The sequence below is a fragment of the Eulemur rufifrons genome, unplaced genomic scaffold (assembly GCF_041146395.1).
Source record: "Eulemur rufifrons isolate Redbay unplaced genomic scaffold, OSU_ERuf_1 scaffold_107, whole genome shotgun sequence".
NCBI classification, from domain to species: Eukaryota; Metazoa; Chordata; class Mammalia; order Primates; family Lemuridae; genus Eulemur; species Eulemur rufifrons.
Genome location: NW_027182889.1, coordinates 298,863 through 324,642, shown reverse-complemented (window position 1 = coordinate 324,642; position 25,780 = coordinate 298,863). Strand labels below are relative to the sequence as shown.

At 58.2% G+C, this 25,780-nt stretch overlaps 3 protein-coding genes across 7 annotated transcripts; 1 reads left to right on the top strand and 2 right to left on the bottom strand.

Moving 5' to 3' along the window:
* Nucleotides 1–2: 2 nt before the first annotated feature.
* CDK10 (cyclin dependent kinase 10) lies at nucleotides 3–7,727 on the bottom strand. Of its 4 annotated transcripts, none has more exons than XM_069464793.1 (13): nucleotides 7,630–7,727; nucleotides 5,432–5,504; nucleotides 4,719–4,790; nucleotides 4,028–4,130; nucleotides 3,810–3,891; nucleotides 3,453–3,520; nucleotides 2,882–2,934; nucleotides 2,599–2,668; nucleotides 1,909–1,968; nucleotides 1,484–1,607; nucleotides 1,276–1,415; nucleotides 884–936; nucleotides 3–620 (listed from the first exon to the last, which is right to left on the bottom strand). In XM_069464793.1, the coding sequence occupies exons 1-13, from the start codon at nucleotides 7,714–7,716 to the stop codon at nucleotides 523–525; spliced, it is 1,083 nt and encodes a 360-aa protein (XP_069320894.1). In that variant the 5' UTR covers nucleotides 7,717–7,727; the 3' UTR covers nucleotides 3–522. The 4 variants fall into 4 exon arrangements, with proteins under 4 accessions (XP_069320894.1, XP_069320895.1, XP_069320896.1 ...); XM_069464794.1 differs by lacking the exon at nucleotides 7,630–7,727 and adding an exon at nucleotides 7,207–7,551; XM_069464795.1 differs by lacking the exon at nucleotides 7,630–7,727 and adding an exon at nucleotides 6,873–6,941.
* Nucleotides 7,728–10,463: 2,736 nt separating this feature from the next.
* Nucleotides 10,464–18,822, bottom strand: SPATA33 (spermatogenesis associated 33). Of its 2 annotated transcripts, none has more exons than XM_069464770.1 (3): nucleotides 18,774–18,822; nucleotides 18,346–18,564; nucleotides 10,464–10,877 (listed from the first exon to the last, which is right to left on the bottom strand). In XM_069464770.1, the coding sequence occupies exons 1-3, from the start codon at nucleotides 18,808–18,810 to the stop codon at nucleotides 10,666–10,668; spliced, it is 468 nt and encodes a 155-aa protein (XP_069320871.1). In that variant the 5' UTR covers nucleotides 18,811–18,822; the 3' UTR covers nucleotides 10,464–10,665. The 2 variants fall into 2 exon arrangements, with proteins under 2 accessions (XP_069320871.1, XP_069320870.1); XM_069464769.1 differs by having other exon boundaries at nucleotides 18,391–18,564; nucleotides 18,774–18,818.
* A 189-nt stretch (nucleotides 18,823–19,011) lies between these two features.
* Nucleotides 19,012–25,506, top strand: CHMP1A (charged multivesicular body protein 1A). The gene is made up of 7 exons (XM_069464761.1): nucleotides 19,012–19,123; nucleotides 21,185–21,204; nucleotides 22,429–22,506; nucleotides 23,611–23,757; nucleotides 24,272–24,400; nucleotides 24,837–25,024; nucleotides 25,442–25,506. The coding sequence occupies exons 1-7, from the start codon at nucleotides 19,117–19,119 to the stop codon at nucleotides 25,461–25,463; spliced, it is 591 nt and encodes a 196-aa protein (XP_069320862.1). The 5' UTR covers nucleotides 19,012–19,116; the 3' UTR covers nucleotides 25,464–25,506.
* Nucleotides 25,507–25,780: the final 274 nt, after the last annotated feature.

Below are 25,780 nucleotides of genomic sequence, written 5' to 3'. Positions count from 1 at the left end.
TGTCAGGAAAGCTTTTATCTGAGGGGAACCCACTGCCTTCCTCAGCATTACACCCAACCACACCCCTCTTCTGGGGGCCAGACCCCGCTCGGCCTCCAGCCCGGCTCCCCTTCTGGTGTGCTCAGGGGCGTGCCACTGTGGCCCCCACCCCGCCCTGGGCAGCTGCTGGTGACCAAGAGGTGACACAAGTCCCAGGTCAGCACCCACCAGCGTTTCCAGGACGTGCACAGCTCACACGGTTGGAGCTGCACCCAAAGTTCCTGCTGAGAAGTGAGGGTCTCAAATCCTACCAGACCTGGCTCAGCCCTTGTGGGGTGCACAGGCTTGGAGCCCCCACCCCTGCCTTGCCCCACGGCCACACCTTGCCTGTCTCAGGGGGTGGCGTTGGCTGGAGGAGGATGTCCCAGCCAAGGGGACAAGCTGGATCCCAGGTGTCTGGTCAGCCCGGCCTGAGGGCCCCCGTCTGTCCACTGCTGACTGAACGATCCGGCTGAGGGGTGCAGGTGTGTGCAGGGCCCAGCGTCAGGGCTTGCAGCGCTTGGTCTGGCCCTCGGACGTGGCCGCGGCGGCCCGCTTGTTGCGGTGGTGGGGGAAGGTGGGCATGAGCTCTGGTTCGCAGGCTGCAGGGAAGAGAGCGGCTCAGCACGGGGTGGGGGGCTGCCCGGGCAGAGCCCCAGGTGAGGGGGGCATCTACGGGGCTGAACCCAGCTCTGCATCTGGGCCTGGCCCTGTGCAGTCCCTGCTCCATCTGTTCCCACCCCTGCCCCAGGGAGGGCCCGTGTCCCTACAGACAGGGTCTGCCCAGGGCCCACACTGCACCCCAGACAAAACGGGCTGCTGGCCAAGCCCCCTGGAGCAGAGCCTGGGGCAGTCTGGCACTCACGGAGTGGCTTCTCCTTGAAGTACGAGCTCTCCAGGCAGTCCCCAGCCGTGGCCCTGGAGAAAGGCAGCAAAGCCGTTAGTGGGGTCCTCACCCTCGGTCAGCCTGTTCCCGACATCCCACCCAGCTGAGCAGCTGTGGTTCAAAGTCCCTAAAGACAGCGGGTGGGCAAACGGGACCTCACAGCACGGGTGGACAGAAGCCGCGTGGGCCGGGTGCCTGGCACGTGCGTGTACGCGCACCAGGGCGGCGCTGGGCAGCGGTGGGGCCTGTGTTTTGAGAAGCTACCCCTGAAGGATTCAGGTCTAAGGTAGCCTTCGTCCGACCCCTGCACAGAGGTCAGGGCCCTGTGGTCCTGCAGGGCCCGGCTGCAGCGCTGCAGGTGGGAGTCGCACCTTTTCTTGGGGTCGTACATGAAGAGGAAATTCACCAGGCGCAGCCCGGCCTCCGAGAGCCACGGGAACTTGTGCTTGAGGTTGTTGTACGGCTGCTTCCTCAGGCTGTACTGGCCAACCAGCGGCAGCTTGGAAAAGCCCTAGAAGCAGCAGGCGCTGAGCCGTGGGGGGAGGGTACAGGGAGGGGGGGACTGCCCTGGACACGCACCGGCCAGATGTTCTCACTGGGTGTCCCCAGCAGCTGCACGATCAGGTCGATCTGGTGGATCTCGGAAGTGCCGGGCAGAAGGGGCTTGTGGGCCAGGAGCTCGGCCAGGATGCAGCCCACGGCCCTGCGGGGAGGAGTGGGCCTCGCTGTGGCCACAGACCCGTGCTGGGTCCAAAGACACCACGGTGGGACAGGCAGGAGACCACCAGGCTCCTCACCCAGGCCCAGGACCCCATCCCAGCAGGCCCCCTGTGGGCCTTACTGCTAAAGGCCTGTGAAGGCTGAAGCTTCCTTCTCACGCTCCTCTGGGGTTCCCAGCCCTGCTCCCGCCCCCGTCCTGGGGCCCAGCCCGGGCACCGGGTGACCCTGCTCCACCCCGGCCCTTCCAAGGCCCCGGCGGCGGGGGGACGGCAGCCCCTGCTCACCACATGTCGATGCTGGTGGTCTGGGTGGTGGTTCCCAACAGCAGCTCGGGGGCTCGGTACCTGGACACAGAGCGCCCACCTCACACCTCTGGCCCCTCCAGCCCAGCCCACCACAGGACACAGCCTCCTTGAGACCCCGCGGGGGCCTGGACACCTGGATCGCTAACCCCAGCGCCCTCTGCCCTCCGTCCTGCGCCCTGCGCCCTGCTTGCAGCTGCTGGCAGGGGAGCTACCCTGTCCCCAGCGTCCTGTGTGTTACCAGAACCACAGAATCCTCAGCACAAGGCCACACCCAGCCACCACCGTCAGCCCGTTTCCAGATGGGGATTACACGGCACGCGGCAGAAAGACGTCACGTGCACACCCTGACCCGGGTCTGACCTACTTCAGTGTCCCGCCCTTAACCACAACCCTGTTCTGCCTGTTCAAAACGTCAACGAGACAGAACTACAGCCGCTGCGCAGGCTGCCCCCTCCCGTCTGTGGGGCGGCCACGGCCTTCCCGTCCTGAGGTGCCCTCACAGCCATCCGCACAAGGCAGGTTCCCCGAGGCCACGGAGCCTGGCTGCCATCCCTTCCCCTGGGACAGCCCCGCTGTGTCCTGGGAAGCCGTCCTAGACCCAGCCCTTCTGAACAGCTGCGCACCGTGCATCCCTGCTCCCCGGGGGCCCCACGTTTCTGGGGGACTCACCAGAGGGTCACCACCTTGGGGGTCATTGGTTTTACTGGGATGCCATAGGCCCGGGCCAGGCCAAAATCCGCTGCAGCAGAGAAGGGAGAGTGGAGCGTGTCACCCAGTGAGGGTAACAAGTCACCACCTGGGACAGAGCCAGCCACAGGCACCCTGGGGCCACACAGGCACGTCAGCTTCTGGCCTGAGGGTGCTCGTCAGGACCAACACCCTCCCAGCCCAGGCAGAGCGGTGGACACAGAAGGACAACTGCACACACGTGAGGCCAGCACGCTGCACCCACCTGTCTTCACGCAGCCCTTATCGGTCATGAGCAAGTTGGAGACCTTCAGGTCCCTGTGACAAGAAAGAGACCTTGGGGACTCCCCTGAAGCAAGCTTGACAAGGGCAGACTGTCATCACGTGACACTCTCCTGCCCCGTTCCTCGTGTTCAGCCCTTTCAGGAGGGCGGGCAGGCCGGGGACGGCTCGGAGAAAGGCAGAGCCGGCCTCAAGCTGACGTCTCACGTCGAACTCTGCCTGGTTCCCACCCAGACGGCCCAGGGCAGAAGCCGCTGCTCGCCTGGTGTGAGTCACGGCACTGCCAGTGGGCGCCGCCCACCGCACGCACACCCACCCGCCACCCGTCCCTGAGGGTCCAGTGGGTACCAGGGCTTCTGTGACTTGTCTGGTCCTGGACCCTTCCCCGAGGAGCAGTTAAAGAACTGCCACTGCATGTCTGCTCCTCTCTCACACAGCACGTGGAATGACACGCTGGCACCGGAGGCCAGGGACCCCCTCCCCAGTGTCACAAACTAGCACCGTCTCCAGCAAACCCTCTGCCCAAGACCATGCTCCACACCCTGCCCACCCACCTGTGGATGATGAAGTTCCTGTGCAGGTACTGAAGGCCCCGGAGCACCTGCAGCACGATGCATTTGACCTGTGCAAAGGGCCCGCGGCATCCGTCAGGGTGCGCTTCGGGAGCCCAGCCCGGACCTGTCACATCCAGCGGCCACCAGGACCAGCGGCCAGCGCGCAGCCAGGAGCCCAGCTGAGAAGGTGCTACCGTCCGCCCCCTCCTCAGTGACCAGTCTGATGAGCAGAGCTCCCAGGGCTCCTGACTCTCCCGCAGAGCCCGACAGGCAGTAAAATCCACCTCGTTAAAGCTGAGACGTGGAGTTGGCGTGTGTGGCACAGGCGTGCCCCGCCCCAGGCCCCCCGCTACGAACCTGGGCCTCCGAGAAGGGCGTCGGCATGTTCTCCAGGAGGCTGGCCAGGTCTTGCTCGCAGTAACCCATCACCAGGAAGATGCTGGAAACGGGAGACGCGTGCTACCTCCTGCCTCCCCAGGCGGGTACAGGGCCTCCACTGCTGCCAAGGGGCTCCCCCAAGGCAGGGGCGGGCGGGGGCTCAGTGGGGCCCGGTGCAGAGCCAGGAGATCGCACACCTCTCCAGGTGGTTCCCCACAACCACCTCCTTCAGCTCCACGATGTTCGGATGGTGAAGACGAAGAAGCAGCGTGATCTCCCGCAGGCTGCTGATGGGGATGCCTGTGGGGGACAGCCTCAGTGAGCCCCGCCCACTGATGGGGACACCTGGGGGGACAGCCTCAGCGAGCCCTGCCCACTGATGGGGACACCTGGGGGGACAGCCTCAGCGAGCCCCGCCCACTGATGGGGACACCTGGAGGGGACAGCCTCAGTGAGCCCCGCCCACTGATGGGGACACCTGGGGGGACAGCCTCAGCGAGCCCCGCCCACTGATGGGGACACCTGGGGGGACAGCCTCAGCGAGCCCCGCCCACTGGTGGGGACACCTGGGGGGACAGCCTCAGCGAGCCCCGCCCACTGGTGGGGACACCTGGGGGAACAGCCTCAGCGAGCCCCGCCCACTGGTGGGGACACCTGGGGGGGGGTGACAGCCTCAGCGGCTCAGTGTGGAGGGTGACAGCAGTGCTGAGACGATGAAGGGACGCAGACCCCGCCCAGCAGACAGGAGGCAGCAGCACGCAGGGCTCAGGGAGCTGAGGCTCAGGGCCACCCGGAACTGTCAACGTCAGCACCATGCGGCTCTCAGGAGGGTTTAATCCTGAGGAAACCGCAGGTAAGTCACAGCTTCCTGCCCCCTGCCCTGCTCACCATCCTTCTCCTTGTCCATCCGCACCTTCTTCAGCGCGACAATCTCGTCTGTCTGGGTGTCCCGGGCCCGATCTGGAATGGAAACACGTCCATGACGGAGTCCAGCCCGATCCCCCATCAGGGCTCCCTCCTACTGCCCTTCCTGGGCTCCCAGGACTCCCCTCCTCCTCTCTGACAACCTAATGCCAGGGACACTCAGTCCTCACTGTGCAAGCCACACCCCCGGCCCAAGACACAGGTTCCCCGGGGGCGTCTCCCTGTGGAGGGGCGGGGGTGCTGTTTTGCTCTCAGTCATTAGCACACAGAGCACTGTCTGGTGTCTTGTGATCATGTTCTAACACCCAATAAGATACTATATCTAGGGAAAATAAATAACCCTTACTTTGTGTGAATATAGCTCCACAAAGCATTGTGCTAATTTGTGCAGCTCCTGGAATAACACCAATTTTGCAGCTACTAAAAGCTCCAGCTGCTTTTGGAAGTTCTATATTTTATCTCTCTAATCGTTATCTCCACTCTGTGGTTACACATTTGGATGACTGACATTAGCCATCTGATGCTTATGTTTATCCAGAAATGGTATAAAGCTGGTGGGAATCACACCAGGAACTACAGTTCCTGCCCTGGTTTGGAGCGCAGGGTCTGAGCCCCTTCCAGCCCCAGCACAGGCGCTGCTCTGACACGCCCACCCTGCGCGAACCGTGGCTACTCACACACGATGCCGTAGGTGCCCTCCCCTATGCGGTTCAGCTTCTCAAACTCTTTCACACTCCGGCATCGGCCCAGCTGGAAGAGAATGGTGCCACCAGTGTTGGTATTTGGCAACTAATGGGTCAATGGAGGATGGAAATTCACACGTAATTTGTACAAAGAAGCCCGCTCGTGACTTGCTCACCAAACAGAAAAGCAACCACACACTTGGGCTTTTCTGATAATAAAACGAGGAGATGATACAGGGCCAGCGTTCTGAGTATCAAGAGTGGCCCAACCACTCACTGTCCCATGGTCCAAACGTCTGCTGTCCAGTAACGGGAGCCACTAGCCACGTGTGGAAACACTTCTGTAGAAAAGACTGCGGTCCCCAACACCGTACATCACCATTTCCTTTGAACTATGAAACACGACCTAGTGGCATTCGGCCTTGGGATGTGAGAAGGGACCTGTGTGACTTCCAGGTGAAAGGGAGCTGGCTGCCACCCACCCTGAGATGTGGCCGAAGTACGGGGGGAGCATCCACACGGACGGACCCAGAATGCCTGGCCCACTTGTGGAAAACAGCGGCCTCTCTCTGGATTGTTGGGGGAGAGAGAAATAAGGCCCTACCTTACCTGAGTCACGTATTTTGGGGTCTCTCTGTCCTAGTGGAGAGCCCGTACTTGAATACACTTTCTTAATGTGCTGCACTTCTAGGTGGGCTGAATGAGCTCTTCCCCTTACATCTAAAAGGTACATGCAGGCCAGGCGAGGTGGCTCATGCCTGTAATCCTAGACTTTGGGAGGCCAAAGTTTGCTGTCTGGAGTTGAGACCAGCCTGAGCAAGACCCTGTCTCTACAGAATATAGAAAAATTAGCCAGGCGTGGTGGCACACGCCTGTAGTCCCAGCTACTCAGGAGGCTGAGGCAGGAGGATCACTTGAGCCCAGGAGTTTGAGGCCGCAGTGAGTTATGACGACGACACTGCACTCCAGCCTGGGTGACAAAGCGAAACCCTTTCTCAAAAAATAAATACATAAAGATAAAAAAATAGAAAGTATATGCAGCAAAGCTGGAATTCTAACAGCTCCTACCTGGCTTTCCTGCTTCCCTGAGAATGCGGCTCTAGGTCTTGTTACTTCCTGACACCTGGGGAACCAGATCGGGATCACGTAGCCTGGCGCCCTTCCATGACCTCGCCTTAGCCTCCCTGTCCCACCTAACTCCCCTTCTCACATCCCTCTCTCCGGTGCTTCCTGTTTACCCTTTCTCTCCTCCGTGACTCTGCTGCTCCAAGCCCAGCACGCTACCCCTTCTCGTCTCTGGCTCTCCAAATCCTAGACACACTTCGTGGCCCCAAAGAAATGCCACCCATTCTACTAAGATCTTCCTGCCCCGCCCCCAGCTGAAAACAATTCCTTTCTCTAAAATCCCTGACACTTTATGTCCTAAGGGACCTACCACGGTGCACTTTGCATTGTCCCTGGCTGGGTGTCTTAGCTCCCTGTGACAGATTTCCAGCTCACTGCTTTACCCCCGCGTCCGACACAGCGCCCTCAACTCAGCAGGCACCTACTGCACGCCCGAATGACGTACAGGGACCGTCACAGGGCGGAAGTGTGGCTCCTGTTACTTGTACGCCACCGTCTGTGAGTGAGTCTCACTGGACCCGTGACTCGGCCTATCGGAGCATCAGCAAACAGGTAAAACACAATCCAGTTTCCACAACTCGAACCTCCGGCCCTCCACCGCCCGTCCACCTCGGTGCAACCCACTCAACGACCCGAGGAGGCACCTCGGCCAGGGGGCGCCGAGAGGACCAGGGGCAGTAGGAGCGCAGAGGGCCGCACTGGGGCGCTACGAAAGCTGCCGGCCCGGCGGGAGACGCCCAGCCCCGGCTCTTCCGACGGGCAGAGCCTCGCCCAACACAAGCTGCTCCGGCCTGGCCGCAAAACTCAAAGGCGCCCGGGGCGGAGCCGGAGCCCGCCCTTCCCAGGGAGGCCAGCGTCTCGAGAGCCGACCGGGGTCGCCCGCGCCCGGCCGCCGGGTCCCGGGACCGCCCGGCCGGCTTCCGCCCCTGCCGCGGGGAGCCCTGGGACCGTCGTCCCGCGTGCCGGAAACCCTGGCGCCGCAGCGCGACACCGGGTCCCCGCGTGCCGCCGCCCGGCCCTGCCGCCGGCGAGGCGGCACCGTTGCCCCGAGTGGCCCCCCGGCGCACCCTGTGTTCCGGAGGCACCGCGAAGAAGCCTTCCTTCCGGATGCACTTCAGGCGGATCTGCTCCGACTCCGCTTCTGGCTCCGCCATGCCGAACGCCGCCTCGCCCCGCCCCACCCCCCGTGTCTCTTGTGCGCAGGCGCATAACCTACTTCCGGAGGTGTTCTCTCCTTAGCAACGGTTACCGAGGGAACCTCTCGAGAACCCCTTGAGGACCTCAGCTCCTAGCATCCCGCGGCCACCGCGGTTCGGGCCTTATTCGAACGTTAAGCCCGGGCACCTGCCCGCGGGACCGGCGGAGGACAAGGCCGGAGTGGGAAGCCACAGCGACCATCCCGGCGAGGGGTCCTCCAGGAGAGGGGCCGGGTCTGTGCGCCAGATACGGGCGCGGCGGAAGGTGGGGGCGCTCTCGGAGACGGTCCGGGCCTCGCTCCCCGTGCGCACGGCCGGCTGTGTCCGCGGTCCCCGTGCGCACGGCCGGCTGTGTCGGCGCCCCTCGCCTCCCTTCCCCTGCAGAGACGGAGCTCCGAGGCTGGTCAAGCCACTCCGGGGGGCGTCCGCCTTGCCAGCCCTGGAAGGTGGAACAAGAAAAGTCCACGTGCAATGTTTCCGAAGCGCCCTTGGCGCGTGGGCCCCCAATCAGGGGCGGCATGTCCCCTAATCTGGCCTCACTGTTGAAATCCAGTTGAGCTGGTGGGGCTCAAACCAGCCAAACCTGGACTAGACTCCGATTGGTTTTGATCCGCATACAGAAAACACTTCTGCCTTTTGCCGAATCCAGACTTTACAGAATAAAGGGGTTTGTTTGGATGCAGTGGAGGGCTGCACGTGGCCTTGAGGCTGCAGGTTCCCCACCCTATTATTTTATTGACTGATTGCCTGACAGGGTCTTGCAGTGGCGTCATCATAGCTCATTGCAACCCCAACTCCGGCGCGCAAGCAATACTCCTGCCTCGGCCTCTAGGGTAGCTGGCACTGCCAGGCCCAGCTAATTTTTTAATTTTTTGTAGAGATACGGTCTTGCTATATTGCCCAGGCTGGTCTTGAACTCCTGGCCTCAAGCAATCCTCCCACTTGTGCCTCCCAGAGTGCTGGGATTACAGTAGCGAGCCATTCAGGAGACACTTAAATTACAAATGTCAATTCCAGCAAATCGGTAACAATTGCAGTGCTTTAAGCTCTTCCAAGAGCCAGCTGTGAGAGCTGCGCTCCCGATGGCGCTGGGGAGCAGGGCCAGTCCCTGGAAGCCACCTCCGTGGTAGTCGTGTTGTGCTTGACGCCAGCCTGGCCCCCATCTCTAGCCAGGGACAGCGCCTTGTGCAGGAGGCGAGGCACTGTCATTCACGAGGAAGTCAGGGGTTGCATGTCCCATTCTCCTGCCACTCTGACGTTTGTCTTTGCAGGCTGGGGAGGGCTGCTTGGCTGTGGAGCCATCTAGGAGGGCAGAGAGGGAAGTGCACCGGCCACTGCTGGAGAGCAGCTGAGGCGGCCCAGGAAGCCGAGGGACGGCACTCAGTTGTTCCGGGTGGTGCGCGATGGAATGCAGAATACCACCCACCTCTGATTCCTCGGGGAGGTTTCCTTGTAAGGGTTGGAAAGCTGAGCGCCTAGGTGCCCAGGAGCATGGGCTCATCTGGGCTCCAGTAACGTAGGTTAATGCAAACCAGGACTTCAGTGGCAAGTCTTCAACATTTTTTAAAAAATTAGCCAGGCATAGTGGATCATGTCTGTAATCCCAGCTACTCGGGAGGCTGCGGAAGGAAGATTGCTTAAGGCCAGGCTTTCAAGACCAGCCTGGGCAACATAGCAAGACCCTGACTCAAAAAAAAAAAAGAAAAGAAAAGAAAAGAAAAAAATTTAAAAAATTAGATATCTTCTGGCAGATTGCTTTCCCTCCCCTGGGAACTTTAAAATACATTTATGCGAAAGTCTTTAAAAAATGTCATATCGTTGTGCTATACTTTTTCATTTTGGAATTCATTTTTCAGTCATTATTTAGGTTGTATGTGTACATATGTAGCACTATATATACGTATGTATGTACTAGATTGGGCTTGTGTATACACACATGTGCGCATATGTACTAGGGAGGCCTGTATTAGACACTGTGTGTGTGTGTGACCGCAGCCCCCTCGCCCCGGCAACTAGGAATGTGTCCGTGATTCTGGTGGACACGCCACTGTCCCCTGGTTCTGTTAGTCCACCTGGGCCAGCATATCTTGGAGACCGTGTATGAGCTTGCCAACCAGCCTAGAAAATAACAAAGCTAGCAGGTTGTCACTAAGTAGGTGCGACCAGACGGGGCACGGCATCCTAGGCGACGCTGGAAGAAAGGCAAGCCTGACCGAGGGTTTCTGGTGAGGGCAGAGTCAGCTGAGAAGCTGTTTGACAGCATTGTGCTTGGGTCCCCTGAATGGCCCTTCACTGTCACGAGCCCTCATCCCTGAGCCAGAAAGACATGGCAGTGCTGACAAGGCCACCTGCGAAGCCCAGGTGCCCCAGCTGCCCCTGACCCCCAGGACACAAACCACATTCTTCTCCTGGGCCTTTCAGTACACTGGTCTGATTACAGTCAAGCCAGGAGCCCTCGGGCCGTTGGGTAACTTTGCACCTGTCTGTTTGGACAACATTACACCCTGAAGTTTAGCCCTCAAGATCTGACCTCTTCCCCAAGTTTGGGAGACATCTCGTAACTTCCAAGTACTTACAGCCTATTTGAATGCAAAGGATCCTAACTGTCCAGCGTGACTCGGAGCTCGAGGCGCCACCTGCTGTCCGTTCGTCGTCATGCGCAGCTAGCCACTTGCAACAGGAAATACTAGTTTATTCATCTTTTACCACAAAGTTCACTCTCTGAGCCAGTCACTCTCGCCTGCACCAGGCTGCCAGCAGCTCTGGGGAAGGTGACACCGAGGTGGTCACGGGGCGAGCCTCTCGGACTGAGGAAGGGCACCCGCAGCTTCCCGAGGGTGGGCTGGCCCCTCCGCCGCTGCTGCGAGACCCAGATCACAGGGAGTCACGCGCAGTGGGGGCACCTGTTTACTCTTTGGTGTGTACATTGTAGGCGTCCACCGTGCTGGGGTTCCTGTGTCGGTGGTAGGGGCCCCAGGTGTCGTGCTCCCGGATGGTCCTCGGCTCTTCACTCCCACTGGAGCCGATGCTGTTCAGAGTCTCGTTCGAGGCTCGAGTGATGATGATCTGTGGAATGACACTTCTCTTCCTGCTGGACTTCTGCTTCGCGTCAGGTTTCTCTAGAAGAAAGAAACATCCAGACACTCAGTCGGTACACGGGACACTCCTTTGACATCGCAGACAGTGCCTGTCGGAGCAAAGGAATTACATTCCTGGTTAGCAGGAAGAGAAATGGGCTAGGCCAACAGTGATCAAAACTGTCCGGGAACATCCCAAAGCTTCAGTGGGTCTACAGCTCAGCCACGAGGGTTGGGAATACTGGATGCCCTCCTCCAAGGAGGAAAACAAGGGCTTCCACGATCCACGGCGGGATGGCTGCGCTGCAGGATGGCTTCAGGGTGACAGAAACAGGAGGGAGGGAGGTCACGTGTCCAGGCAGGGGCTGCCTCAGAGATTAAGGTTCAGAAATGCAATTTCCAAAGGATTCTATCAATGATTCTGGTACAAGCAGCTTCCTATGCAGAACTTTATTGATTAGAATGGTCTAGGGATGTACATTTCCGACGTTGCCCACATTTTCCTAAACTTGTTAAGGTTACAAGGAATGGGTAAGACCTGTGAACCGCCGAGCCTGTCAAATGTTACCGCGCAGAGAAGCAGCTGCGCTCCTGGCCTGCTCCCCAGGGGGCCACGGCTGCAGCCTGGGGCGCGTCCCTTCGGGCCCCTCTTACGGCACCACAGAGAGGACACTCCCCCCTCTGCACACAGACTCTCACAGACGTGCTTTCTCTAGAACACAGTTGTGTGGTCATGCTGGTTTGCAGCTTTGCTCCCCACTGAGCACATCATGAACCAGTTACCTGGGGAGATAAAGAGTTGACAATGACAATGACAGCTTTCATTGTCTGTTCTGAGCCCTGGAATAACAGCAGTGAATAATGACACAACAGCTTCTGGTGAAGGTCTTCTACGACCTACGTTTTATAGATGAAGAAACTGAGGCACAGAGAGGTCATCACCTGCCCAAGGCTAGTCAGCCGGGGGTGGCAGAGGGAGGTGTGCAGACCCAGGCCACCCACAGCCTCATCTGTTTTAACTGCCAGGTGACCCGTGGCCAGCGCTGGGCCCTGAGATTATCCCTGCTCTGTTCCTTGTTTTCAGAGACAGGGTCTGGCTGTGTTGTCCAGGCTGGAGTGCAGGCTGCTCACAGGTGTGATCAAAACTCACCGCAGCCCCAAGATCCTGGCTCCAAACGATCCTGCCTTAGCCTCTCCACTAGCTGGGACTACAGGCATGTGCCACCATGCCCAGCTTCTTCTCATTTTTATTGTTACAAAAATCCAAAAAATGCATTTCATCTTATTTTACACTTATGTTAAATTGGAGAGTTCATTTTTTCATACTGATTATAAAAACTTTTTATATGTTAAGACTATTTAAAAATTGGCCAGGCGCGGTAGCTCACGCCTGTAATCCTAGCCCTCTGAGAGGCCGAGGTGGGTCGATTGTTTGAGCTCAGGAGTTCAAGACCAGCCTGAGCAAGAGCAAGACCCTGTCTCTACTAAAAAATAGAAAGAAATTAGCTGGACAACTAAAAATATATATGTATAAAAAATTAGCCGGGCATGGTGGCGCATGCCTGTAGTCCCAGCTACTAGGGAGGCTGAGGCAGGAGGATCGCTTGAGCCTGGGAGTTTGAGGTTGCTGTGAGCTAGGCTGATGCCACGGCACTCTAACCTGGGCAACAGAGCAAGACTCTGTCTCAAAAAAAAAAAAAAAAAGAGGCCGGGCGCAGTGGCTCACGCCTGTAATCCTAGCACTCTGGGAGGCCGAGGCGGGTGGATCGCTCGAGGTCAGGAGTTCGAGACCAGCCTGAGCAAGATCGAGACCCCATCTCTACTAAAAATAGAAAGAAATTATCTGGCCAACTAAAATATATATAGAAAAAATTAGCCGGACATGGTGGCACATGCCTGTAGTCCCAGCTACCCGGGAGGCTGAGGCAGTAGGATCGCTTAAGCCCAGGAGTTTGAGGTTGCTGTGAGCTAGACTGACGCCATGGCACTCACTCTAGCCTGGGCAACAAAGCGAGACTCTGTCTCAAAAAAAAAAAAAGACTATTTAAAAATTAAGGCCGGGCGTGGTGGCTCACGCCTGTAATCCTAGCACTCTGGGAGGCCGAGGTGGGCGGATCGTTTGAGCTCAGGAGTTCGAGACCAGCCTGAGCAAGAGCGAGACCCCATCTCTACTAAAAATAGAAAGAAATTATATGGACAGCTAAAAATATATATAGAAAAAATTAGCCGGGCATGGTGGTGCATGCCTGTAGTCCCAGCTACTCGGGAGGCTGAGACAGGAGGATCGCTTGAGCTCAGGAGTTTGAGGTTGCTGTGAGCTAGGCTGACGCCACAGCACTCACTCTAGCCTGGGCAACAGAGTGAGACTCTGTCTCAAAAAAAAAAAAAAAAAAAAAAAAATTAATACATGTTGGCTGGTCCGATGGTAGTGGGTAATCAGAACTTATTAACATTAGTGTCACTAAAGTTGGTATTCAACACTCCACTGCTAAATTTGACTGGCTTTTAAAAAAAATAAATAAAAATTAAAAAAAAATTAATACATGTTGATTTTACAATTGCACATCCTGGTTCTTATCCTTCCAGCCATTTATGTGCTGACACACACTCCATAGAAGGCGGAGCTTTCCACCAGACAGGACGGCGGGGCCCCGCCGCCTCCTTCACGGCGGCCTGTATTCTTCTGTCATGGGGTCCCATCATTTATGTAACCAGCTCCCTTTGATGAACATGGTTTAGTTTATTTCCAATTTTTATCCTTTTTTTTTTTTTTTTTTGAGACAGAGTCTTACTCTGTCGCCAAGCCCTGGGTACAGTGCCGTGGCGTCAGCCTAGCTCACGGCAACCTCAAACTCCTGGGCTCAAGGGATCCTCCTGCCTCAGCCTCCCAGGTAGCTGGGACTACAGGCACGCACCACCATGCCCGGCTAATTTTTTCTATTTTTAGTTGTTTGGCTAATTTCTTTCTATTTTTAGTAGAGACAGGGTCTTGCTCTTGCTCAGGCTGGTCTCGAGCTCCTGAGCTCAAGGGATCCTCCTGCCTCGGCCTCCCAGAGCGCTGGGATTACAGGCGTGAGCCACCGCGCCTGGCCTCTTTTTCTTTTTTTAATATTTAGTTAACCTAAAGTGAAATTCTATACACATGTAACCTTCTTTGCTCGTTGTATGCAGCACATTGTGCTAAAAATATGAAAGAGTTAACACTTTCAGCCAGTACTGAAAATAAACATGTGGAAGCTAAGCAACAAGTTAAAAGACAATAATGCACAAGTCAGTGATGTTAGGTTTTCCACATGGAGCAATAATGTAGATATCTGAATAATTTAAGGAGATGCAAATGGGCCCTCTTCATAATTCTCGGCCATCTACTCAGGAAAATCAATTCTGGCCACAGCTGAACAATCTCATTCCAATCTCAAACACAGTGACTACACTGACAGACGAGGAAGCAGGAAAGGAGGGGAGGGAGGAGGAGGGAAAGAGGTCAGAGGGGGGAGGAGGGAGAGATGGAATTCTCTTGTCCCTATTTCATATTTCATCTATTCCTGTACTGGAACTATATTTTAATTATTAAAACTTTTGATACGTTGAACAATTTTTATTTTTAAAATAATTATAAGTTCACAGAAAGTTGCAAGAGTACTGCAGAGAAGCCCGTGCACCCTCTACCAGTTTCCCCAGTGGTAACACAGCTGTAGAGCAGTATCCACACGAGGACTCCGGCACTGGTACACGTGTGTACGGATCTGTGCCACTTAATCACATGTCACCACCACCACAGGGACAGCCATTTCCCTCCTGCTGTCCCTTCACAGACATCCCTGTTCTCTGAACACACCCGTCCCTCACCCCAGGCAACCAGCAGTCTGTTCTCTGTCTCCGGAGTTTTGTCACTTGGAGAATGTTACACAAATGGAGTCAAAAGCATGTGACCTCGTGAGGCTGGCTTTTGTCACTCAGCTTGATATTTTTTAACAGCTGATGGAAATGTTCCCTACGTTTCTCTTCTTTTTGAAAATTTTCTTGCAGTAAGTATACTCCACCTACATAAAAAACATGACGGAAGTGTTCGAACACACACGGAGGTGGAGCAGCGTCAGCGCCCACACGTGCACCACTAGCTTCAGTCGACATTCCGGCCCCTTGTTTCCCGTCTTCCTCTTTTTTTTTCCTGAGTATCTTCAAGCAAATGTCAGACATATAATTTCACCCATAAATGTTGCAGTGTATCTCTGGATCAGTTAGGGATTTTATTTTAGCATAACTATAAAAGCTTTGCTACATCTAAGAAAATTAACACTGACTCATCCAGTGCCCAGACTGCATTTGGCTCAAGATCTTTCACGTTTTCTTATAACAATCCTCTTTCTTCTTTTCTTCTTCTTCTTTTTTTTTTTTTTTGTGGATATAGGCTCTTACTTTGTTGCCTGGGCATGCGGACCAAGGGCAGTGGTGTGATCACAGCTGACTGCAACCTCAAACTCCTGGGCTCAAGCAATCTTCCTGCCTCTGTCTCTGTAGTAGCTGGGACTGCAGGTGTGCACCACCAGGCCTGGCTAATTTTTCTATTTTTCGTCGAGACTGGGTTTCACTATGTTGCTCAGGCTGGTCTTGAACTCCTGGGCTCAAGCGATCCTCCTGCCTCAGCTTCCCAAGGTGTGGGACTACAGGCCTGAGCCACCATGCCCAGCCCCAGTTATCACGTTTTATTTCCCAGGCAATTGCAGTCAGATGTCGTCTGGAGCCTGAGTCATCTGGAGGCTCGCTGGGACTGGATGTCCAAGGTGGCGCACTCAGGGCTGGTCACCGCTGCAGCTGCCATGTGATAGCTGCTGTCCCAGCCGGGAAGGCCTGGGACCATCCAGGGGCTTGTCCTCTTAGGTCTGGCACCAGGGCTGGAAGGGCTCAGGCATCAGCTTTGCTAACTGCAGTGGCTCCAAGTGGCCTCCCCAGCTTCAGGGCTGGCAGACACTGATGCAGCTTCTGTCACCCCAGACAGGCACCTTGTGCTCAGCCGTGGCCCGTCCCCGTTCCCACCCTTAGCCCCGGGCAACCACTCATCTGCGTCTGTGCAAAAACTTGCCTTTCTGGACGTTTCATACACGGGAACCATTATCTGTGGTCCTTACATCTGTCCTCTCTCGCTTAATGGCATGCTTTGGGGCTTCCTTCGCAGCGCGGCATGTGTCGGCGGCGTGTTCCTTGTCATGGCTGAGCACGTTGCGCCACGTGGAGAGAGTACAAGCCCTCGTCGTGCTGGGAGCTTCACCGTCACTCTCGCTCTCTGACCTGCTGCCTTCCCTTTACCGCCATCTTCCCGCCCCACGCGTGAGTGACGGTGTAACAGACACTGCGGGGGCCTGTCCGACCCCCCCTCCCCCGCTGCAGGGGTCCCACCCCTCCACTGCCTCTCGGCCTCTTCCAGCCCCTGCTGAATTGCCCGAGTTGAGCCCACCCTCCAGAGGACAGGCAGGCGAAGGAACCGGGAAAGGTTTCCTTGCCTACATACAGCAAGGAGAAATGCAGTCCCGTCTGCATGTGCTAGCTGGAGCCGTACGGCTGTCTGGGGACTGCGGGGTAAGACGTCCCTGACGCTGAGGGTGGCAAAGCAGAAACATGCCAAGGCCTGATGTCACAGCCGTGCCGCTCAGCAAACCACCCTGAAGCCCTGCCTCTGACTCTTCATCCGTGACACTAAATCCCGCAGCGTGAAGGCTACATTTAGTTGGCTTTTCTCTAACTTTCAGCTAAAAGCATCCTGACAGGCAGCATTTTCCAAACCTCTGCCCTAGGACTATGGCCCTTCCTGCGGCCTTTACTCTCAAGTGACGGGTTCCAAAGACGGGATTTCAAGTCCAGGTCTTTCTCCCAAGACCAACACCCAAATCTCAAATTTAAAATACGTCCCAAGGCCGCCTGTGGTAGCTCACACCTGTAGTCCTAGGACTCTGGAAGGCCAAGGTGGGAGGATTGCTTGAAGTCCAGAGTTCGAGACCAGCCTTAGCAAAAGTGAGACTCCCCCATCTCTACTAAAAGTAGAAAAATTAGCTGGGTGTGGTGGCATGCACCTGTAGTCCCAGCTACCAGGGAGGCTGAGGCAGGAGGATCGCTTGAGCCCAGGAGTTTGAGGCTGCTGTGAGCTATGATGACACCACTGCTCTCTAGCTGGGGCGACAACACAGGACTCATCTGTCTTAGCCACGTCACACCTCCTGCTGGACCCTCTGAAGGCTCATTCTCATCACCACTGAAACACCTCCCGGCTCACCACCCCCTCCATCTCATCAGACAGTGGGTTCTGATGGGGTCCACCTCCTGGATCCTTCTAGAATTCCTATTGCCACTGCTCACTGGTTCCCACAGATCACAGCAATGGGGTGTGTTAGGTCTCCTCTGTCAGGCTCCTTGCATCTCCTGACAGCCTCTACTCTGGAGCTGGAAAAACACTTCCAAGGCACAAACCCTATCAACCTCCCTTGTTTTATCTTTAAATTTTTAATTTCTTTTACAGATGGGATTTTGTTACGCTGCCCAGGCTGGCCTCAAACTCCTGGGCTGAAGTGATCCTCCTGCCTCAGCCTCCTGAGTAGCTGGGACTACAGGTACACCTCCTTGTTTTACATATTTAACAGTCCCATCTCCACAACCCACGTGATAAAACTGAGGAGATGGCCGGGCGCGGTGGCTCACGCCTGTAATCCTAGCACTCTGGGAGGCCGAGGTGGGCGGATCGTTTGAGCTCAGGAGTTCGAGACCAGCCTGAGCAAGAGCGAGACCCCATCTCTACTAAAAATAGAAAGAAATTATATGGACAGCTAAAAAATATATATAGAAAAAATTAGCCGGGCATGGTGGCACATGCCTGTAGTCCCAGCTACTCGGGAGGCTGAGACAGGAGGATCGCTTGAGCTCAGGAGTTTGAGGTTGCTGTGAGCTAGACTGACGCCACGGCACTCACTCTAGCCCGGGCAACAGAGTGAGACTCTGTCTCAAAAAAAAAAAAAAAAGGCAAAAAACAAAAAACTGAGGAGAGACTTTGTCTTCTGGCTTTCTCCTGCTTTTGTGGCTTCATCTTGCCCACACACCCAAAGGTCCGGCCACACCAGGCTGTTGGGAAGTGAGTAAGTTTGCCAAACTGTTTAACTCCCTCGTCCCACCCCGTCCTGCCCGCTCCTGTCACCCTCCGCACTGTGCCAGGCAGGGTGGTCCGCAGCTGCACTCCAGCCCCAGGCGGCCTCCCGAGGTTCTAGTCCATTCTGTGGGATGTTGAAGGAATCACAGCCGGACCAAGATATCCAGCCCTCCCGGATGCCTCGGCTGAGGACCGTCTGTAGCTGTACCCCACATCCCTGTGGGCCGTGGGCCGTGCATCCATCACTTGGACACTTACCTAAACTTTTACTGAACTTGTGTTTTCCACAAGAACTCTGGGTGGTTAGTTACCTCTCACACAAGGGTCCTGCAACAAACCCCTTTCAGAAACAGGCTCCGGCCTCCCCCAGCCCCAGACTCCTCCGAGGTGCAGCCTCCATCCGTCCCCCTGGGAGTCCCCTACCTTCCCCGGAAGCCGAAGGCTGCTGGTGGTGCTTGGCCGCGTCTGCCCCGGGACGGGGGTCTGCAGGCTTCTCGCCCTCCCTTTCTGCCTGCCTGGCTTCCTGGGGACGCTTCTCCGCCAACTTGTCCTTAGGTTTTGGGACTGAACCGGTGGCTGCCTTCTTTTGCTCCTCACCTGAAATACACGGGTGACCACACCTGTGACTTACGGAGTCTCCAGGGCCCTGCGTCCTGCAGCCCTCCGGCCGCCTGCCTCGGTCCGGGGTAAGACGAGACAGCGTGGAGACACTCCATCTCCGGGAAAGGTTCTCCAGTCGCCGTCCTCGGGCAGGACTTCGAGCGGCCGGGGCGGCGCGGGGCGCGGGGCCGGCGGGCCCGCGTTACCTTTCCTGGGTGTGTGTTTGCTTCTGGAAAGCCCCATAGGCGCGCCCGCCGCCCCCGCCGGCGCAGGCCGCGCTCCCCGCACCTCCGCGGCCCGCAGCCGGAGCGACTCACAAACGCGGCGGCCGCGGGTCGCCACGGCAACGCCGCCCTCCGCGCCGGCCGCCCCGCCCTCCGCGCCTCTCGCGCCGCCCTCTCGCGAGAGCGGCCGCGCGACCGGAAGTGGGCGGCGACCCCGGAAGGCCCCGTCGGGCGGAGCTGGTCGGTGCGGTCGCCGCCCGGACCTGTCGTCGGCCGATTTCGCGCCCCCTCTGCCTCTTCGAGGGGCGCCGCCGCCGGCCTGGCCATGGACGGTAAGAGGCCGCCGCCGCCCTCCGGGGTCGCGCGGGGCCGCCGCGGGCTCCGCCCACCGGTCTTGACCTCCGAGCCGGGACCCCTTCCCCGGGGCCTCGACCCCAGGTCTCCCCGCCGCCCGCCCTCCTCGGGGTCTCGCCGCCTTTCCCCGCGAGCTCCAGGACCGGGGACGGACGGCGATGCCCGCTGCTGCCTTGGGGCCCCGAGTGCCGGGTCAGAGGGCAGCGGGAAAGGTGGCGCTTGCAGCCCTCGCCCCCAGAGCAGCGCCAGGAGGAACAGCAGGAGCTCGGGGGAAAAGTGCTCTGAGCCGCAGGCAGGTCGGGAGCGGCCTCCCCCGCTCGGCTCCGGGAGATGCGAGCTCTGCGCCCGGTTCTGCGGGGCGGGTAGACGGGCCTGGGGGAGCCGGGCAGGACCGGCGCCCCGACGGGTGACTCCCGAGCCCTGCCCTCCCGCTCCGTGCTCAGCGACACCAAAGCCCGGGAACAATCTGGTACAGGAAGGTGCCTGTGTTTGCGGAAATGTTTATGGGCTGGTGTGAGAGGCTTGTAAAAATACGTTTGAAGTGTAAAAAGCTATAGTACAGCCGCGTCATTGTCATGGAGGAAACGTGTAGAGGTTTTTCTGCAGATGATTCAGAGAGAAGATGAAAAATAGCACCTGACTCCTTCCCCACCCACAAAAGTTGGCTTTTGCTCCAAGGCTCACGCAGCTCTTTTGAGGGAACTTTTCTTGAGCCCATGTCAGTTTTGTCCAGGGCCGGGTTTTACCTTAACGAGCTTTCTGTTCTCCAGAGTCTCGTTCTACCCCACACGTCTAGATGGGAGAGGTGAGGCCGGGAGGGAGGGTGATTTGGCCAACATCACACAGCAAGCCGGCTGGGCTGGGCCTCACCAGGCCAGCACTGTTTCGCCTAAACCCTGGGTGTGGTTAGCCGTTTTCCAAAGTCACGGACGACTTTGGCCGTGGCCAGCACCTGCGCTGATACGTGGTAGGTTGACAGGTGCGCAGAGCACATTTGAAACCAGGGAGGTCTCAGCTAGGAACCTCGGTTTGCATTTGGAACACTCGGGACCCTCATTCGAGTTACAGGTTTCATTTCCGCATTTTGGGGTAGGGTGGTAACCCCTTTTAGGATTCAGGTGTCACCGTCACTCTCCAAATTTAGAAACTGAATAAATTGACATCAGCCCCAAGGTACCTGGCTCTGGAGTTTTGGTGAACAAGTAGCAAATGTGAATATCGAGAGATTTACTCACTAATGCACTTCCGTCTCCTCGGTCGCTGAGTGTGGCAGGGAAGGTCCCCGAGCCTGATTTGACAGCTCAGAAATGGCTGCTTCTGTGGAATCTGCTCTTCGATGGTAGAAGAGTTACCACCTCGCTGTTTGTATCCATTTAGCTTTCAGTAAAAGAAAGAGGATATAAAAAAGAGACTGCAGGCCAGGGGCGGTGGCTCACGCCTGCAATCCTAGCACTCTGGGAGGCGGAGGCGGGAAGATTCCTTGAGGTGAGGAGTTCAAGACCAGCCTCAGCCAGAGTGAGACCCTGTCTCTACTAAAAATAGAAAAATTATCCAGGCAGGCTGGTGCACACCTGTGGTCCCAGCTACTCGGGAGGCTGAGGCAGGAGGATCGCTTGAGCCCAGGAGTTAGAGGTTGCTGTGAGCTGGGCTGACGCCACGGCACTCTAGCCAGGCAACAGAGTGAGCCAGAAATATCTCTTGAGTTGTCACCACAGCCAAGTGCTATATCCATCACTTCATCTGTTCTCGCACTAACCCTTGGAGCTTGGCTGGTGCCATCCTCGTGTCCCCAGTGAGGAAGCAGGTTTCGGGAGGGTCTGCCTGTGCTGGAGCCCGTGGCTGGCGGGGACCAGAGCTGGCACACTGGTCTGTCTTCTGACCCGCTGTCAGGGACCTCCCTGAAGGCTCCAGGCAGACACGACCCCCGTCTGCGTTCTGTTCCTAATGTCCAGGGGGATCTCAGTGAGCCCACCTCCTTGTTAGAAGTGTTACTTATCACGTCTCTTAAAATCCTCAAACCATGTCCTCTCTCTTTGCAGATACTCTGTTCCAGCTGAAGGTATGTACCTAACGACCGTTCATCCCAACCCTGCCCTGGTAGTTAGCGAATGAGGAGAGATCGTATAAGTCACCCAGAGCCCCAGAAACAAAGCCAGGGGACAGGTTATAACAGGGGAGCGACTGCCACACCGTGCTCAGACTGCTGACCAAGAGGGGATTACTGAGTTGGCTTGATGGCATATTAATTCCTTCCTTGTCTCAGGCTAAGTGGAAGCAGAGCGCTTGGGCTCATCCATGAAAGACTGGCCGTGTTATCTTTCAGAAACAGAGCTTGGGTATTATGTGCATGGCTTGATGTTCCGCTAGGCGTTTAAAACCCAAGTGTGGCCTCAAATCCTTTAAGGTCCCATTTGAAGAAGAGCTTTCTGGACAGCTAAGTATTCCTCTTACCTGGGGTGCTGTTTGCGCCTTCCAGGAATCCAGGGCGTGTTTCTGAACATTCCCTTAGATGCTCTCGTGGTTGATCATCCGTGTGAACCTTGTCTTGTCACTGGTTCTGAGACCCCGAGCAGAGTGATGTGCACACGCTGCTGACTGCAGTTCTGGGATAGTCTCATGTCACAGTGTGGCTCTGTCAGATGTTTCTGGGGACAGGAGGGACTGATGGGCAGGTGCCTGCAAAGGGGCAGCATCTGTAGATGGGACCCGGGGCTGAGGCTGGCTCAGGGCGTCACGGGAGGTGGCAGCTGGGGCCCTTGTCTCCGGTTCCAGGCTGGGGCTCCCAGAGGCCCTGTGGGGACATGAGCAGCCTTTCTTTCTGGTGTCGGCAGCGCGGTTGGGCACCCAGAGCCGCATGTGCTGCCCAGCAACCTGAGGATAACACCTTCGGGTGTCCTTTTAGTCTTGAATTCTGTGTTACTCCTTGGGGGTAACCTGGGACAGGTTTTCTTGAGCCTTTTTTCCATCCATAAGCAGGAGTGGAGATGAGTGCGAGTTACCTTTTTCCCCTGCTGCTCTGGAGGAGGGGTGGGATTAGGATGTTCGAGGAGAAGACAGTCATTGTAGAGCAGCCCCCTTTTCCCAGATAGAGCCTGAGACAGGGGGTGGCCCCCTTCCCTGAGCTGGTTCCATCTCGCAGCCGGGGTGGCGGTGAGCAGGCGCCCTGCAGGCTGGTTGGCAAGCGTGTAGGCGCCAGCGTGGGCCGGGCAGGTGGGCTCGGGGGAGCAGGGCCGGGGGCGGGTGGGCTCCGAGCATCTGACTTCGGTGTCCGCCGTCTGCTCAGTTCACAGCGAAGCAGCTGGAGAAACTGGCCAAGAAGGCAGAGAAGGACTCCAAGGCCGAGCAGGCCAAAGTGAAGAAGGTGAGGGCTGGGGGGTGTCTTCACGCTCATGGCTTCCCTGGGTCTATGTTCTTGTCTACCCTTATTTTTGTTTTTTGTGTGTTTTTAAGTCTTTGTATCTGTACATCTAAAAGAAGGCACTTTCTACATCATGATTTAGTTCTCACTGTGACTTCTAGCTTTAAAACATTCGCTTCTCATGTGAGACCAGCAAGCTCGAGGGACGAGGGACGGGAGGTGCCAGGTGGGGTGGAGCCCGGGTGGCTGCGGCCCCTGCCCCCACGTCCCCTCCTAGCTCACCGGGGGTCCAGAGCAGGCAGATGAGAGCGTTGCCGTTGTTCTTTAGCTGTCCGTTCCTTATTCATTCCTGATGTTCCGAACTTGTTTTAACCATCAGTCGTGCAGGACGTGGCTTCCAGCTGCCCACCACGGTCCTGGTTTCAGCCCCCTCTTCTCTGTGGGGCTGGTGCCTTGGGCGTCAGAACCCGGGCAGGGGCATGGGGGCCCGTCCACAGGCTGGAAGCTCTCTCGGGGGCTTCCCAGGAAGGGGCCGCTGCCTACGGGTGGGCAGGGCAGGAGGAGAGGGCAGATCTGACCCCGCTTGGTGGAGCTTGTCAGCCAGGTCTTATGCAGTTCCTGACACTGCCCAACAGGAGAAATGGGTGGGGCACTGGATTTTGGGGACTCCTCCCCCAGCTCAGGCTCCCCAGGGCAGTTGGGACCAGAGAGTGACTCTGTAGTCTGCATCTAGCGCTCTGTGCCCTTTCCCTTGCGGTCATGCCCGTCCCCCCCCCCCCCCGCCCCCGCCCCGGGACACTTAGCATCACCGACAGGTGCTGTGCTCCTGGGCGGTGCTGGTGTGCGTGGGGCCGGATGTCGGCGGGAGCAGAGCCCCTTCCAGCCTGGTGCCATTGCGCCGCCCCGGACCGTCGTGCTCCAGGCAGGCTCAGGGCCTGGGCGTCTGCGTCTGCGCCTGCGCGGAGCTCACAGGCCCCTCCGATGAGCATCCCTGGAAAGGGTTGTGAAGGCCCCTCCCCAGGGCAGCAAACAGTCAGCACCAGGTTCCTGGCAGGGGACACACAGGCCACCAAGTTCTCCCGGCCGTCGTTTTCCCCTGAATCTTAGGCTCTTCAGCAGAAGAATGTGGAGTGTGCCCGTGTGTACGCTGAGAATGCCATCCGCAAGAAGAATGAAGGCGTGAACTGGCTGCGCATGGCGTCCCGCGTGGACGCGGTGGCCTCCAAGGTGCAGACGGCTGTCACCATGAAAGGGGTCAGTGCTGGGCCCGGGTGCCAGATGGGCTGCGGCAGGGCCGGGGTTGTGGGTCGGATCTGGGGCCGCTCTCAGAGTTGCGGGAAGACGGACCAGCTGGGAGCTGCGGCCGCGGAAGTGCCGGCTCGGACACGGGTGAGGCCGGCCCTGGGCCCACACGAACGTCACCGGAGGGACCACGCGGGGGGCCGTGGGCCTTCAGCGTCATGCACTAGGCGGAGCCCACGTGGCCTGGCTGGGGCAGGGGAGTCACGTCTGAACCTTCGGTTCCATCCTGGGGACTCGAAGCAGGGTGGCCCAGAAGAGGAAGCCGGTGCTGGAGACCTGCTGTGTCCCCTCTCGAGTGGCCAAGTGCTGCTCCTTGTCTTGTCCCTTCAGCTGACAGCGTTTCCTGAGGACCTGTGGTGACGGCTCAGCCCACACCCGTTTACCGTTGGGGTGAGGGGCCCCAACTCTCCCATCAGAGAGTTCAGGGGACTCATCCTGCTCCCTCCCCCAACCTCTCCTGTCCCAGGTGACCAAGAACATGGCGCAGGTGACCAAAGCCCTGGACAAGGCCCTGAGCACCATGGACCTGCAGAAGGTCTCTGCGGTGATGGACAGGTTTGAGCAGCAGGTGCAGAACCTGGACGTGCACACGTCGGTACGTGGTCCGGGGACACGGGAGGGCGCGCCACAGCACGGGGAGGGGTGGCTGGCAGGCTGGCACGCTCTCTGCATGGGCATGTTTGCTCCCTGGTGTCACCAAGCCTCCTGTGTGCCAGGTCCCTGCCAGGACCTCAAGGGGGAGGGGTGAGGGCAGAGGACCTCCTCCCGGGCACCTGCTCCGTTTGGGGCGTCCCCAGTGGTAACGAGCACGTGGAGGTGTAGAAAGTGCCCGCCTGAAGCAGGTAGCCTTGGGATAGGGCCGGGCGTGTGGCAGGCAGGTTCCTGGTGGAGGGTGAGAGCCAGAGAAAGTTCGTGGAGAGAACAGGCTGAGAAGGCGGCGGCTGTGGGGGGAGTGAGCGAGACACGCGGTCGAGGCCCCGTGAAGCTGTCCTCAGGCGCCCCCGTGCCCAGACGCGCCCCCTCTCTCCCAGGTGATGGAAGACTCCATGAGCTCGGCCACCACGCTGACCACGCCCCAGGAGCAGGTGGACAGCCTCATCGTGCAGATCGCGGAGGAGAACGGCCTCGAGGTCCTGGACCAGCTCAGCCAGCTGCCCGAGGGCGCCTCCGCCGTGGGCGAGAGCTCGGTGCGCAGCCAGGAGGACCAGCTGTCTCGGAGGTGGGGTCGGCGCCCCGAGTGCCGTGCCGTGAGCCCACGCGCCGGTGCTGCGGAAGGAAGGGGGTGGGGGGTGGCGGCTGCTCCAGGACGGCTCGAGCTCCGGCGTTGCGGGGAGCACGGGTCTTGGTTCGGACCCTGCTCCGTCGGGCGCTGAGGAGGGCGGCTCCCGTCCGTGTCCCCAGGCCTGGCGCAGGCCGGGCTAGGTGTGGGTTACACACACACGCGGCCCACTGCAGAAAGGGGGACCCTTGCCCGTCCTGGCGTAAGGCGTAAGCACGGAACAGCGTGTGGCTGTTCCCAGGCTCCGTCACTCGCGTTGTCTCAGGACAACTGTAGAAAGCTGGGGCTGAGCAGCGTGACCCCTGCACCCCAATAGAGGAGGGCCTGCCCCTCACCTGAGTCCTCTTGTGGTTCCAGGTTGGCTGCCCTGAGGAACTAGCCGCCCTGCCGTGGGCGCCGCCACCTCTGCCCTGCCACGTGCTGGACGGCCCCTGTCCCCCAACTGCCTCGGCTCCTCTCACCTGCCAGGGCTGGGTGGCCCCAGAGTTGTTCCTTTCTCTCGGAGGGGGCGGTGGTCTGTGTGCTGGTGTGGAGTGTGCGCAAACTGCGGGAAACGTCTGACTCTGGGCTCACCCGGCTCTCCGTGGAGTTGATGGGGACCGGCCGGGAGATGCCGTCCGGACTCCACGACGGCAGACACACGCCGCTCACCCTGGCTGGCGGGGCTGCCCTGCGGCCACGCAGCTCCTGAAGTCC

Excerpts from the sequence above, each read along its gene's own strand:
- CDK10 (XM_069464793.1), bottom strand. The coding sequence starts at position 7,716 with ATGGCGGAGCCAGAAGCGGAGTCGGAGCAGATCCGCCTGAAGTGCATC. Across the intron at positions 4,791-5,431 it reads GGGCACCTACGGCATCGTGT|ATCGGGCCCGGGACACCCAG; the intron begins GTGAGTAGCCAC and ends TTTCCATTCCAG. Across the intron at positions 2,669-2,881 it reads TAAGGGCTGCGTGAAGACAG|CGGATTTTGGCCTGGCCCGG; the intron begins GTGGGTGCAGCG and ends TCTCTGCTGCAG.
- SPATA33 (XM_069464770.1), bottom strand. The coding sequence starts at position 18,810 with ATGGGGCTTTCCAGAAGCAAACACACACCCAGGAAAG. Across the intron at positions 18,565-18,773 it reads CAAACACACACCCAGGAAAG|GTGAGGAGCAAAAGAAGGCA; the intron begins GTAACGCGGGCC and ends CGTGTATTTCAG. Across the intron at positions 10,878-18,345 it reads GGAGGCTGCACCTCGGAGGA|AGAAACCTGACGCGAAGCAG; the intron begins GTCTGGGGCTGG and ends TCTTTCTTCTAG.
- CHMP1A (XM_069464761.1), top strand. Across the intron at positions 22,507-23,610 it reads AGCAGGCCAAAGTGAAGAAG|GCTCTTCAGCAGAAGAATGT; the intron begins GTGAGGGCTGGG and ends CCTGAATCTTAG. Across the intron at positions 24,401-24,836 it reads ACCTGGACGTGCACACGTCG|GTGATGGAAGACTCCATGAG; the intron begins GTACGTGGTCCG and ends CCTCTCTCCCAG.